Raw genomic sequence first — 15549 nt, 5'->3', positions numbered from 1 at the left:
TTGCGTCGGCATCCACCACACTTAAATGCACAGTACCCGCAAAACGTATTCGTCCAAAGCGAAATGAAATTGATAAATCGACTGGCAAATTGCTAGGATTCTATTTGCATTTGTCAAGATAACCATCTTCAACAATTTCATCTATTAAACATATAATTTTGTTCCCCACAATAAAAATAAATTGTCAAAAAATGCATGTCATTCAATAAACGAATCTTTAGATAACAATAATCCTCAGCAATGACGTTTCTTGATTATTTTGTTTTAGTTAAAGCATTATTTAAAAGAATGTATATATTTAAAGACGTAATAAAGTGTATTTACATAAATCGCTATTGTTCAACTTTAAAAAAATGTGTTGTAGTGGGGTTCCTTCCTGCTTCTTGTTTACATCTTTAACACCTAACAAAGCAGAATGGAGTCAAAAGTAAAATACATTTAAAAAAAGTTGGCAATCAAAAAGAGTCCTGTTAAAAGTTCCAATGATGAACAAATGAGTTTAAAGTTTATCACAAATCGATGCATAAATTGGATGTATGTCCTTTCCGATTACTGGGAGGAAAAGTAGTTTTGGCAAAATGATTGTTTTAACATAAATGGCATTGAAAAGTCTCTTACTCTTAAAGCGTTGGATTTCATGTATGTTTCCTGTAGGAAAATATGACTATTAGTCATTTTCTCCAAATGAGGAATTTACCGGAACAGATCTTTAGTCATCCGAGACTTATTTGATATAATTAATTAAAAAATGTTATCGGTTTTGTGGAAATCTTCCCTATTTACCAATGCTACAGATGATCAATTAGCGATAGTCTTTTAAAGGAAAAAGTTAAAATTATACTACTGAAATCTTTAACGACAATATTTATTTAATAAAACATTCATACAAATAGTATACAAAGTAAAAATATTTGTTACAATTCAAATAATCGCAAATAATGTTAATAGTAACAAGTTTTTATATAATAAATAGTCACATGTTCATAAATCTTCAGTAACGTAAACCACTTGAAAAAGTAAAAAGAAAAAAACTTAACAATAAATCGTATTTATAATCTAATGATATTATTTATTAAAATTTCTCACATATATCAATTATATATAAAATTCGGTGTTTGTTAGACTATATTGTACTTTACATTATTAACATTAATTCGATTTATTATTTACCAAAATTTAGTTAAAAAGTTAATTAATTCAAAGAACTGTAACGACGTTTTCGTGGGCGTGGATCTCTTTTGCGCTTGGATTTGTCACTTGGTCACGTTCGTCACGCTTTTGCATATTATACAGAAATCTGTTGAGAAGTATAGCGTAAGAAGATGAGAATGTAATTTGTATTATATAAACAGTTAAACAATTAAAGTATGTAAAAACGTAAATGTTATATACGTACACAAAATACGCTGCCAAAAAATATTCATTTACACTTAATTGTACAATGACAGGACATAAAAAGAAATCAGATGAAAAAAACAATAAAATAAGTGCAACGGCGGTTTCTTTTTTCTTAATTAATAAGGAAAAATAGAGCAGGCGGTCAAACAGCGATAGGTGTTGGAAATGGCCAATGAACAATCCTATTACAGAGTACTTATAATACAAAGTAATATATCTAAATATATCTAATATATCTCGTGTCACGATGTTCGAACTTGAACTCCTCCGAAACGGCTTGACCGATTTTTACCAAATTTTACATGCGTATTCAGTATGTCTGTTCAGTATGTGTTTATATATATATATAAATAGCGTCAAACAGAAGTATACAGCTCTTTGACATCTTTGACAAAGTATCATCATCATTGTATCAGCCTATAGACGTCCACGGACGGCCCAGGTCTTTACCAAATGTCCACAGTGAACGGTTTTGCGCTGCGGACATTCAGTGACTTCCCGCGGCCTGCACCGTTCCCCCTAAAAGGCCTACTCACGCCGCTTTTTACAGCTTGTCGTCGCCACTTGAGAACCTTTAGCCCTCATAATAGTACTCGTATACAAAATACTACTATAAAATAGTTACCGTACTTACATGAATATAAAGAATGCTGGAGCAGTCATAAGGCCACCGAGCATGTAAAAGGTACCAGAGAATGTTTCAATTGTCTCTGAATACACTTTGCTGTACAGCGGGGTGTAAATCACTGGAACAAGGGCCTCGATGAAGCCAATTAGTGAGCACATTTTACCTGAAATTTATGAGAGAACAAATATCAGTAGGGTTTATTATCTTACATAACTGTTTCTAACAAAATTACGTCCATTTATTTCTCAATTAATATAATACGCATAGAAGAAAAATAAAAGATAGACTTTTATTTTCTTCATACTTTTTTTATTATTTTATAAAGAATGATTGTTAATAGGTGCAAAAAAAATTATTAAGTGAATGTATAGCACCTTTACTGTCAATTTATATAGTAGACTCTCCCTAAAATTCAATCGTTTCAGAAATATTGTGTAATGCAATGATAATATAAAAACAAGCATTTTCAAAATTCGAATTACTAACTATGAAAATTAATTATTATTCATTTTATTTCCTGCAGCCTCTGCTACTGCCAAAAGACATTAGCTTACGGCATTCCAATAGGAAAAATAAATTAATATAACATATATTAGTATGGGAAAAGTTATAAAATAATGTAATGCGAAAAGGTGAAAAAGGTTTAAAGCTATGTGCTAATAAATGAGCTACGCATTCACTCCTTCAAAGATTTAACATCTATAACCAAATACCCTGTATAATTATTTCGAAGTAACATTGAACATGAACCAAACTTATGCCTTGACTTCACAATTTGAATAATTAAGCATCTCGCTTTTAATAACTTCGTATTTTATATAAATTCGTATTTTATTATTCTTGAGTTAATTTTACGATGCCAGTATGGACACCAAGTTAAGTATGATAATACCATCTGGATAACTATATCAATCGAATCAAGTAATATCTTTGATCAATTTATTCATTTGTTACAGATCTATGTCAGCGAAATAAATTCGAACTCGTATTTCAAAGTATTATTTTGCATGCTTTAAATGATTACTTAAAACGCAAGAATGATTTTAGGATAAGTTTCTATATTTTATTCCCCCCACATCATCGGGAAGTATGCCATTAGAAAACAAGGCTGGTTTAATTCTGTTTTATTTTTTTTTAAAGTAAATTAACAACAAAACGTTAGTTTAGATAAGACGTTTCTTAACAAAAACCTTTAGGTACTTAAACATCTTCACCTTGATTGTAGTATGGTACCAAATTATCCGGTTTAGAAGTTTTTATGCGTCCGTTACATAAAACTATGTAAAACCACGTTTTCCCTCTTATGTTAATGTCAATGAGACTATATTACACATTAATTAAATATGAAAATTAAATATGTTAAATATGAAATTTAAGTTACACCTATTTTATTACAACTGTTAAAATGCAACAGCTTAGTTCTAAATTAACATAATAATAGACTTCGTGGACTTTTAATTGGAAAATTATGCTTTCTTAAGTCAAAAAAAGAATGAAATTTATTTCGTGCCAGTTTAAATATTTTATATTTAAGTAAAGAAGAAGGTATTTATAACCAAGTAAGCATGTACCGCAAGGTAAACAACTTTTTGGTGATTAGTTTCTCTTCCTTAATTCCTATTCGTTGTATGAAGGTAATCTGTAAAAAAAATAGTTATAAGACATTTCTATAAATTACTCAAATTGCATTATAATAAATAACATTCCTAAATCTTTGTGCTACCTTCGATTTTCTTTTTACATTATTTATTTAGGCACATACGTTTGTTATAAAAAGTGTTTTATAAAATTATTATTCAGTATTACTGAGTACTAATAGAATTAAAATAAAAAAGGTGTTATACCAAAATTGACCTAGAACTATAAATATAACATTATTTATTACTTAGATTAGTTATTAATGGTTACAATGTGTTATAAAATACAATTAGTGTAGATTACGTTTATATATTACATGTAACATTATTTTTATTTGAATTATGTTGAAGATGTTTACATAGCATGAAAATTACGTGTTTCTGTTTGGTTCCAAGTTCTTAAGATAGTAATAAGATTTGTTGTTAATCGAAATAATTACTTAGATGTTGTACTTTATAATGTCTTCGCTTTTTTAGCTGTTCGGGATAATAGAAAAGGCATCTATGGTGATATAGAATAATTATCAGCCGCAGACTTGACACTTGTACCAATAAATGGATGTTATGTTACTAACCGACTTTATCTTCATCCACAACCTTCGTCCCCAAAGACCTGATAGCAGTTGTTCCCGAATTACCGAAGAAATCGAACGCCGGGCCGCTGTAGAACCATGATTTAGTTGGCGACAATGAGTACACTAAACTCGACATTACTTTGCAACTCGTCGCAATAACACCTATTAGAGCGTCGTGCATTTTCAGCATTTTGCTGAACACCGTGACAGCCACGGCAGTTCCTGTAAGTTTATCAATTTACTTATGAAACTATAGTCCATTTAAAACATAAAATATTAATGTATCTTTAGTTAAAAAACCAGTGATAGCCTAGTGGTAGAGAACCGAGACTTGCCATCGCAGGTCGCGAGTTCGATTCCTGGGATACATTCTTTGATAATTCACACTTTGTGCATTATTTACATAAGAATAACACTGCTCACAAACAGAATTCCAGAGCTTGGGCTTCAGCGTTCATTTCGTACTATAATACTACACTGCGATCGCCAACCCGCCTGTCAAGTGTGGCGATTTTGGCACATTCTCCCATACATAACTTTGGGGGAGGACTGTGACTAGCTGTGGGCGTCTATGCTGATATGATTGATATTTATTCCCTGTCAAGTTTTAGCAGTTTAATTTTTATATAAAAGGAGAGAATATTAATAACAATCTGTCGCTTAAAGTTTGTTTTTCTTTTTAAAAATTTATATATTTACCTGCCAGACCCATTAGAATTGAATATGTTGAGAATAAGCTAAACTCCACCACGGTCATGTTATATTTTTTAAGTGTATATAAGAACATAACTCCGGCTTCGCCTGAGGAAAAATTCAGAATAAAGAGATTATTTAATTACTCAATAAATCAAGTAATTAATTTATAGTGATATTTTGCGTTGTAGACATTAGGTATTTTAAGATGCATATTTTAAAGTCAATAAATTCTTACCAAAAACTGGTCCAATAATTACAATGTGGGCACAAATAACCAATAAAATTTTAATTTTCTGTCTTTTGGGTGACAAAAAAAGAAGTGATATTGTTGCCCATATATGATCGAGATTAAAAAATTGTTTTAATTTCTCTATAAATGTTCCTTCCATGTCCACTCTTCTAATATCGTGAACTCTAAAATACGTGTGAATGAAGGCAAAAACATACAATAATGTTGCAATACCGAATATTCCATAATAGCCTACAGCATCCGTTAATACACCACTGATAGAGGATCCTAAGGGTATTCCCAAAGTCACTATTACAGCTACAACACCCATTCGGAACGTCCTTGATTCAACTGTCGTAACATCCGCTATATAACTATAAGAGCCCATTAAAGCGATTGACAATCCGCCTGAAAAAGCAGACGGCAAAGCTTCTATTAATGCTGTCACCCACAAGGGCCATTCTAGAAAAAAATATGTAGTCAATATTAATCCAATCGCCGATATTAGTTCGCCCATTATGGGAAAAAGCATTAGGGCTTTTCTGTTGCCAGTTTTGTCGCTCCACGCGCCAACAAATAAAATCGCTATCGCAGGAATACCACTTTGTAAAGGTTGCTTCCAGGCTGTCATATTTGCTACCAATTTTTGAGCACCATTTAGAGCAGCAACCGTGACATTATCGCTGACATCACCGCTGAATGCTAAAGCACAAATTTCTTCCGAGAAATTCAAATCCGTTCTACAAGCTTTTTCCATGTTTAATTTTTGTACCGCCAATGAAGATATCACATTGGGCATAATATAACACAGCAGAAACGGTTCAACTGTAAAAAACTTTAAAAGATTTATCACTCTGTCAAAACAGGAGATAGGTACGTGGTGTTCTTGTTGTTCTTTTTCATCGCTTTGTTCTTTTTTCTTCGTATCACCGTTTTGAATTTCGTTTACGTTTTCTGTCAACTCCAGTTCACTTACAGTTTTAGTCTGCATTTTAATTTATTGCATTATATTATTCATTAAAACACAAAAATGATGTGAGCCTATTTGTAAACACAAGACGCAACTGGCTTAGCAATCTTGTATTTTGAAACAAACTAGTTTTTTGTCTTAATCTACGGTAAAACATGTTCATGTGCCATGTATCCTTGAAAGTGACCACAGAACCAAAGTTCAAGTGCATATTATATTTGATTCGATAGTTATATAAAAACCGATACCGATCAGTTTATGAATTAAAAAAATGAGATAGATCCGTTTACTTAATTACTTATTATAATTATTTTATATTCATTTAATTATTGCTTAGTATTGTTCCATCTTAACAAAGTAAATGTATCGAAATTTAATAATTCATATTGTATTTTTGTCTTTCAATTTCGTTGTAATGATTTAAAGAAATTTAAATAACATTGATGATTAGATCGAATAATGATTTACATGAATGATTTTAATGCTAAAGGTTACCAATTGGCGGCAATGAGCCGGTAGAAGTGATGTGAAGGTCCTCACTAGTTGGACCGACGATATAATCACGACAGTGAGAAATCGCTGGATCAGGCAACCTGGGATCGGTCATAGATCGGTTTTTTTGAGAGGCCTATGCTTTGCAGTTGCCGTCTATTAGCTGATATGAAAACATTTAAATATTCTATAAAGCTCTTTATTTTATCTGTGGTACGTTGGTTGAGGTAGCGTAATAAGATATCGCTTGTCTATGAAACGCGAATAACAAAAATGTACGGTGTAAATAGATCTATAAACGACTACCAACTCGACCAAATTTGTCGTGAATATTCAATGCCCTTGTACTGGTTAAAGTGGCGTAACTATCAAACTAATTAATAAACATAACTTCGATACGATATACATGATAGCGTAAAAAGAACTATTGTATTTTAAAAAGAAAATTTAGAAAATAAACCGTAACCAAAATTCTGATGTTTTATCAAATTCTCAGTAAAAAGAATTAAAGTTTAATAGGCTACAAATATAATTGGGCAGAAATCATTATTAACATAGTGTAGTAGAAATGATAGTCAAGTGTCGCTCCTATTACATAGAACCCTTATTTTAACAGCTAACACACTTCAGGACATTTGAAAAATGTTACAAAACAAAACTGTACATTTAAATTAATTAACTTACTGAAATATATTTATTTCAAGTTTCTAATATTTCGTGTTTTCGTTTAAAAATGGTAAAATATTATATTCCCTGTGATTAAGAAGACATTCGACTAAATTTAATAAATGTATACATTTAAATAAGCATATTAAAAAAACAAGCTATGATTCCAAATTGAAAGTGAATGGAATGCTGTCGGCCACCGTCTACACTTACGCAACAAACATTTAATGTCGTGTTGAACGACACTAATTTCATAAGGAATAAGTTGTTATAGCTAGATTTGAATTTAATAGCATATCATTCAAAAAAGAAAGGAAGCTGTACGCCTTGTATAATTATTTATCTTACATATTCTAATTTATGTTTTATATATAGCCAGTGGTATATTTTAATCTAATTTTAAAAGCTGTATAGTACTGTTCCTAAAGAAAATCGAAAGAAACGTCGTCTGCGTTTCAAACAGATTTTTAATAGGATTAGTAGGAAGCGAATTGCATCCAGCGTCTTCATAGTATCTTCATATTCATCCTTAACTAGGTTGTCTGTTCACTGTGTGGGTGGAAGTACTGTGTTGCACCAGGTCTTTACTCCAGAACTTTAAGGCTGCAGTGGCCATATTTTTACCACTCTGGCAAATCATTACCATCGTTATTACTTCACCTGTAAACCGTTCACAGCTTAACATAAGCCTCTTAACATAAGACTGAACAATTTCATCTGTCGAACGCTGCGCTTGAATAGTAAATAGAATACGTTTAAATATCAAAGCTTTTCAAAAATTTATACTACGCTACAACCACAATAAATTATATTGAATCTACATTGCCTAAATATGTAAAATACTAAGATGGTCTTGTGACGGTAAAGCTGGACATTTTTCTTTTTCTTGGCACTCTGTGTTTGGCACTAATCGGTATAACAACTCCTGAAGATGCCCCATGGAGGGGTGAAACACGTGTTGAGTGATTTGGCGGTGGCAGTTGTATAATTCACATTGATTGCCGCATATGCATTTATCAGCGGGCTGGCGGGCGGTGCACTTTGTTGCACAACTACTACTGCATGTGCGGAAGTGGCTAAATATCGGTCCTCTTTTTATTTTTCTTTTTAATATCAATAGTATAGACGTGACACTTATTATCGTACATAGATTTTATTTTAAAAATGTTAATAAAATTAAGTAATTAATGATTTATTAAGTTAAGAATTTTTTACGATAACATCATGCATTTTAGAAAAGCAATTGGTTCGTTGCTGCGTAAACACATCTTTCCGCACGCGGCGTAGATGGATTAGTTTCTAAGATTACTCTTATTTATTTTCGTTTTCATCGAAGACTATTTCAGTAGATGTGCGGGGAATATTTGATGGATAAGGATTGCGACCTTAGGACATTTAGGATGGTGACCTTATCACGAAAACTATCTTGAACTAAAATATCGAATCAATTCATATATTTTAACAAAAAACCCACATAATATTAGAAAACCGCAAAGTATTATCATGTTTAAATTTCGAATGCATAATATTTTTGCATCAGAACCACGTCTTATCGGAACGAGTATATTGTCCAACATAACAATATTCGAATTAAATTGATCAATACGCTAAATTTCATTCATGATGCAAAGTAATCACTAATTAAACATACCGTATTAATTGCAGCTATTGTTTTTGCATAATAGAAGCGCGATATTTGATATTGTTAACTATATTAAATCCAATAACACTTATTATAATTGCCTTTACTTGAGACTAAAAATAAATGTATTAAAAATATAATGCATTACCACATGTAACAAATGTAATGCTTGCAGTTTGATAAAGATTTTTAAAAATATGATTTTTATAGCATCGAACATAACATCAGCAGGGTATTAACCTGATATTGACTTGTGAACAGTGTTTTAGCAAATTTATGCCGCAACTTCATTTACACAGCTCTATGATCCGTTAAAAAAAGGAAAATACTACTAGCATATCTAAAAGATTACTAACTTACCACGATATCGCAAGAACTGTAGGGCTTAAATACTTGATAATTGGTAGGAATATTTCTATCTCCAATCAGAGATCAGTAAAGTACGGACGATACGTAATTCCACTCGCAAATGGCTTGAGCGAGAGTTCATCAAATACATGTATATTTTAAACTATAACTCTAATAGAACTTTTCCAGAACATTTTTTAAAACATATTAATAATTACCAAGAATTAATTTTATGAAATAACGTTGCATTTATTTTGTCAATAACTTCAAAAACTTAATCATAACTCAAACAGCTATATCTTAATTTAGCGGCAATATTTAATAGCAGTACGTTTTTAACATTGTATGGTTTTTAAGATTAAGTGTTAAATTAATAGTCTTATGGAAGTTCCTTTTAATGACGAATAGGATACATCGTTCCATCCAAGTATCATTATCGTTTTTATCACCATCCTATATAGCTTTCCGGAAGGACCGGAAGCGGCCTGCGTCCGGCTTCACCCAACGATTTTGGTAAGCTCTCAATCTCAATCGCGGGCCTTTCGTCATCTTATTTTCGGAGCGGCGATTTCTTTGCCTTCTTTTTTTCACCCTCTTTTCTCATCATTCACAATTTCTCTCTTTCTTCCTTCTTTCATACTACATATGTTCTATCATTCTCACAGCATTCATTTACATTACATTCACGCATCGCCTCCCATCCTTCGCCCCAATTTCTTGATATACTATTTTGTTACGCTTGATTAAATCACCTTTTAACAAAACCGTCAGAGTGTGTGGTGGCTCTCTTCCTCTTCCAAGTGGGAAAGCGAATCTGCCGCAAGCAATACTCTTACCTATTTCCATTTTACAAGCCATTCTAACCCTCCATACACGGGACAGCAAGTAATTACTTGCACCGCGGTCTAGTCCACCGCTGGGTCACAGATGGTCGAGGAACTCTCTTTGTGCTTAAACCTATACAGGTACTCTGAGAATCACTGGTGCACCTTGCTTCTGTCCACCTAAATGTACATCCTACACTGCGTTTTCCGATCCGTGATTTACTTTATATAACCTTCACAGCAGCCTCCAATTTTGTGTGCCATGTAGCTTACTAACTGCCACTTCAACTTGTCAATCCGGTGGGCCAAATCCCACCCCACGTTGACCCACGTTTGTCTACGGATCTCTTCTTACCTGATTTGATCTTCCATGAAGTCCCAAGTATAGCCTTCTCCGAGTATGACGTAGGTCAATAATCCATAATAAGCGTAAAATAAAATCAATTTAAATTTGGGGACTGATAGGTGACTTCGTTAGCAATTTATTCTACCTGAAGGAAAAAGTGTAATGAACTTTTCGTCGTTTAGTCCATGGACGCTCACTGGAAGACATGGGCCTACCCCAAAGATATCAATGGGAGGATACACCGTAATCGTTACGCTTGGTAGGCGGGTTAACAATCGCAGTATTATGGTACGCCGAGTATGCTGCTGCCCATCCGCTGGAAGTTGTTTTTGAGGAATAGCTATCTTATATTATGATATAATTAATGCATAAAATGTCAATTATAAAGTTTGTATTCCAGTAACCAAACCCGCGACCTAGGATCGTCAGCTTCAGTCCACTACCGCTGGGCCACAACTACTCTGTAAAGAACCATTACGAATTAGAAAACTCATCGCTTTGTACAGATATAACATATGATTGAATATTGTTTATAATAATATGAATTAAATTAGATATAATTTTCTAAATTCGAAATATCACTTCCATTGGCTTTACCTTCCGATAACGACTTACAACTTCGATCTACTTTAAGTGGCGGTGAATGCTAGACGAAAAGTCAACGTAAAGATTGTGAAGAGTAATAACAATAGTTAGGTAACCGTCGATTGCAGGTTTAACAGTAGTGTTTTGATTGTTCTCGTAACTTCGCAATCTGGTTACAGCACGCTGCTTTTTAAAAACTCCAGCGCGAATATTGTTATAAGTAGAAAACAACGTTAATTTGCCAGCATACAGAAATTTACATAGATGGTTGGCATAAATAAAACATATATTAAAAAGCCATCTTGAGAACGACTACCAATTTCATTTACCTTTATTTTTAATAATATTATTGACACTTTTTAAGGGTGCTCATGGAAAAAAGTCTATTTTTAATTAGACTTGTATTTGCAATGTTGATAGATAAATCCCAAGATCATTCATAGATCGTTGGTAGCTAAGATTAATATTTTGAAAGTCCATGGTTTCCAGATAGCCAATTGTATGTCACATATTTCCGTGGTTGAAAATGCGCTAGAATTAATAATGTTATCTATTAAAAAGCATTGCAATAAACACTATGTTTTAAAGTTACATTATTTTAATTTATTACATTTCGAGTTGATTATTTTTAGTGAAAAAAAGACAATATGTATTGGGTTAGCTCGATGTTTTTAAATATAATTTTATTGTTTATGAATAAAATAAAAAACAAGCATAAAAAATAATAAATAATATAAAAGTTTTTTTTTTAAACAAAACAGCATTTTAATATAATGTATTAATATTACCTTAGCTCAGCTGAAATTGAAAATTAGGTCTGTAGCAGCCTTTTTTTTGTCGTAGATGCCATTTCATTCTGTGAGCCAATGTAATTACATAGAGAAATTTTTTTTACACTCAAATATATAATACAGGAACACAAAATAGATAAAAGTAAGAGCCAAGCAAATACAGTAATAATGTAATGTAAAAATGTAAATATAGTAATGGCATGTACACAAATTAGCAATTAATTGCGATAAAAAGAATAAGTTTTGTATAGTAAATACAGAATTAAAAAAGTAAAATAAGGACTTAAAGTAATATGCAATGTAGCTCTCCATCTAGGAAAGAGTGTCAGCGCCTAGAGCAGAAAAATAATAAAGCGTTGACATGTATATAATAAATTAAAAAAAATTGATAAGCTAGGAACTAAATGAAAATCATAAAATATAAAGGAAAGGTCGCGAAAATAGTAATTAAGTTCTTAAATAATAAATCGAAAATATGATTCAAAGAAAAACATTTTTTATGTTATAATAATCATTCTTTTTAGATGCTAGTTAAAACTGAACTTGGTTAATAACAACTACCACTCAAGCTTGGTTGGAAACGAAAGTTTTCAATTTCATTATAGCTAAAGACTGGTCATCATCTAATTCAGATCTTATTCCGCTAGATTATGGTGTATAGACATGTTAAGAAAGTGAAGCATGATTTGATTTTTTAATTTGAAATCCATGACACAATCCATGAGTTCGACGGCGAAAACTTTTTCTATCAAGAGAGCATATCAACGCGTTTAATAACTTAATTAAGTATTGTGTTAAATCTAGTGGAGGTCATTTTTAATAAGGTTAATGTGTTTTAATGTTATTATTTTAATCTAAAGATTATTATATATATATTAAAATATGTTAGTAATAAACGTTTTATCTAATATGTAAAAACGGTATTTTTTATTTTAACAATATATTATTTATTACTAGACTAAGTAAACTAGACATGAACAGCCAAAATTAAAAGTTTTAGCAAAATGTCGCTATAAGACATTTTTAAAATAAAATTTAATTTTATTCTAAATTTTATATGTTAATAGCGCCTGAAATTGATATTTATCAATGAATCATGTGTTCATAATTGCTAGTTAGTAACATAGTTACAAAGCTCGTTCTAATAAAATGTATCATGAAGTGCACTGAACTTAGGAACTGTCACCATTTGGCACCAAGTTTTTGTTTGTCATGCCGATTCAGTCGTTTAGTGATAACTAGTGGTAGGTAAAGCGTTAACTTGGCGTTTAAGCGTTGACTCATAAGTCACATTGATCTATGAATAACAATCAGCCTTTGCCCGTTTCGCGTGGTCTGCAATGCCTTTTGTGTGTGTCATTACATACGAGTATATTTCATTCTAAGCAACTTTTAACATGCTAAATATGTTCTGTCTAAGTTTAATACCCATAAGTGCTGTACTTTGAAAAGTTGATATTTTCCGTCCTCCCTCAAATCTCTTTGCGAGTGAATTTTCGCAATAGTCGTCCTTAGGTGACCTGACTCGGCGAAATTTCTCACGAAATTTCAAGTCCAAACTCTATGGTTCCAAAGTCATCGTGAAAAGTATATAGGCAGAAATAAAATGTACAAACCTATAACAAGATACATAGACGGATTAAACATAGTAATATTTAAGTGACATACGTATACACTTGTGAATATTGTTAAAGACGGGGGAACATTTTTATATTTTTTCATGCGAGCATATATTCCATCAATGAGATTTTCCTAATGCACATAGCATCACTTGGCTAAAAATGACTGATCGCTGAAGTGCTTACACTAGACCTCTTTGCAGTAACTATACTCAGAATCTGCATCTTGAGCCGCGTCGTAGCATTAGATACTTCACCGTATTGGCAGGCCGCCAAACTTACGTCAATAAATATATATAGAAAAATATATTTCAACAGGAAAGTGTAACGTCTTTGTCCCACACAAAGCAGAGAGAACAAGAGGCCTTCAAAAACAGGGCCATTAAAAAAAACTTACGTCGTTTGGACGGACGTGTTATGGAATGACCGGGCGTATAAGCCCCAAGAGTAGATCACGTATTATTAAGAATTATAGATTTTTAAGTCTAAAGTAATGTAAGCAAACCAAAACCAGTGAATACGAAAATCTACAGCACTATTGCAATAGACTAAAACATAACCACATAACGTTAGCAATATAAGAAGTAAAGTTGTTCCTATTATAACTATAATGAAACATAGTTGTGTGAAGTAAACCGAATGGCTATTTAGAATAAGATGTAGACCAATAAAGCTTTATACAAAATTAAATTCAATATCTTTTACAAAAACAATTTACAGGATAGAATTGTGGAATTAATTGAAAAACGATTTTTTAGATGTGGGCCGATCCCAGCGGCACTGCAATGGCGAGCGGACCCGTAACGGGAGTGAAGCGAGCTCCCGAACATCCCGTCGCTTTACATAAATCGGTTCAACATATTGACCTCGCAGTGAGGGAACTTTCAGATATTAAGCTGAAAAGAACAGATACTACACCTTTAAAAAGCCAAAAGGTCTAACTAAGTTTTTTAACTTGTTTTACCTTTGATAATATACGTTTGTATGTTATAATGGTTTAGAACAATTGTCATGAAAGACAATTTTTGCTAAATAGGCAATTAAAGTGCCATAATTGCATTTATTACTAAGACACATGCAGATACAATGTGCGAATACTTTGTATGCGTTGCTTGATGCTATGATATTTACATACTTGACCAAGTAAATATCTTAAAACTTAATTCATTCGTATAAATTAGAACGAGAAAGTTACGCTATTATTCCTATCATATATTTATATATAATACATATATAATATATATAAATATATATGTGTATATATATATGTAAATGAACTACCATCGCTAGTCTCATTCTTCTACCACTGTTCATTAAAATATATATGTAACTGTCATTAATCAATTAAGGGTTACATATAAACTAGCAGGGACGTATAACAATAAATAAAAAGACCACTTCGCCAATGATCATGTACTTTAGCTTATTCTTAAACAAATTATTTTCAATCTGACATACATAAAATGGCTTTCCTAAGTAACTCTAAAAAAATTTAATGTTTAAATTAATTAACATTTTGTGATTTTTTTTAAAATTAATGTAAATATTAATTGAAATTTGAAAGAGCTTTACAGTGTTTTCTTTTATGTTTTAAATGAAAATACATTGAATCTTGTAAACAAATGAAATAAAACAAACAGCGCCTTCTTAAAAATGTACGGTAGACCGTTCTAATTGATCTAATAGATGTAAAATTAGATTAAAAACCTTGATGAATAATATTACTTTTTAATACGAGCTCCTTCACTTTTGTGTTTTGTGTCAATGGGGTCCAATTCAATTCATTACGAAATCTTTATCTTGACCGACATTTTGGAAAAAAACTAGACCGCATAATGTTATGTACGTGAGATATTTAAAGTTCATTAGTTATTTATTTCCAAGTACCTAAGTTACAACAGACATACATGCAGAGATATATACAGTAAACGGTCGGCAACTCAATAGTTTTTCTTTGACAAGAAGAGAGTGCGTAAACTCTGTGAAGCTACTAAAATATATCTGAAAAATTTGTTTCATATTATTAATAAACATATTTCATTAACGCAGCATGTAAATTTTATGAAATAACTTGAAATTGGTTAACTAATGATTATTTAAAAA

General features: G+C 31.8%; 1 protein-coding gene and 1 non-coding gene across 2 annotated transcripts; both read right to left on the bottom strand.

The window, feature by feature from the left end:
* Positions 1 to 1098: 1098 nt before the first annotated feature.
* LOC137921426 (proton-coupled folate transporter-like) lies at positions 1099 to 6291 on the bottom strand. Its single transcript, XM_068764186.1, has 5 exons — positions 5170 to 6291; positions 4938 to 5039; positions 4239 to 4460; positions 2033 to 2189; positions 1099 to 1297 (listed from the first exon to the last, which is right to left on the bottom strand). The coding sequence occupies exons 1-5, from the start codon at positions 6152 to 6154 to the stop codon at positions 1198 to 1200; spliced, it is 1566 nt and encodes a 521-aa protein (XP_068620287.1). The 5' UTR covers positions 6155 to 6291; the 3' UTR covers positions 1099 to 1197.
* A 7910-nt stretch (positions 6292 to 14201) lies between these two features.
* On the bottom strand, positions 14202 to 14391 carry LOC137921825 (U2 spliceosomal RNA). The gene has a single exon (XR_011107499.1). It is a non-coding gene; the product is annotated as a U2 spliceosomal RNA (small nuclear RNA).
* Between the last annotated feature and the right edge of the window lie 1158 nt (positions 14392 to 15549).

This window comes from Battus philenor, unplaced genomic scaffold, assembly GCF_028537555.1.
Source record: "Battus philenor isolate CCGP_79_NKW_IND1 unplaced genomic scaffold, ilBatPhil1.0.hap1 SCAF_19, whole genome shotgun sequence".
Classification (NCBI taxonomy): domain Eukaryota; kingdom Metazoa; phylum Arthropoda; class Insecta; order Lepidoptera; family Papilionidae; genus Battus; species Battus philenor.
The sequence above is the reverse complement of the archived record's forward strand: the minus strand, read 5'-3'. Positions and strand labels throughout refer to the sequence as shown.

Coding starts and splice junctions, on each gene's coding strand:
- LOC137921426 (XM_068764186.1), bottom strand. CDS start 6,154: ATGCAGACTAAAACTGTAAGTGAACTGGAGTTGACAGAAAACGTAAAC. Junction 5,040..5,169: donor AATTATTGGACCAGTTTTTG/GTAAGAATTTAT, acceptor ATTTTTCCTCAG/GCGAAGCCGGAGTTATGTTC. Junction 4,461..4,937: donor AATTCTAATGGGTCTGGCAG/GTAAATATATAA, acceptor ATAAACTTACAG/GAACTGCCGTGGCTGTCACG.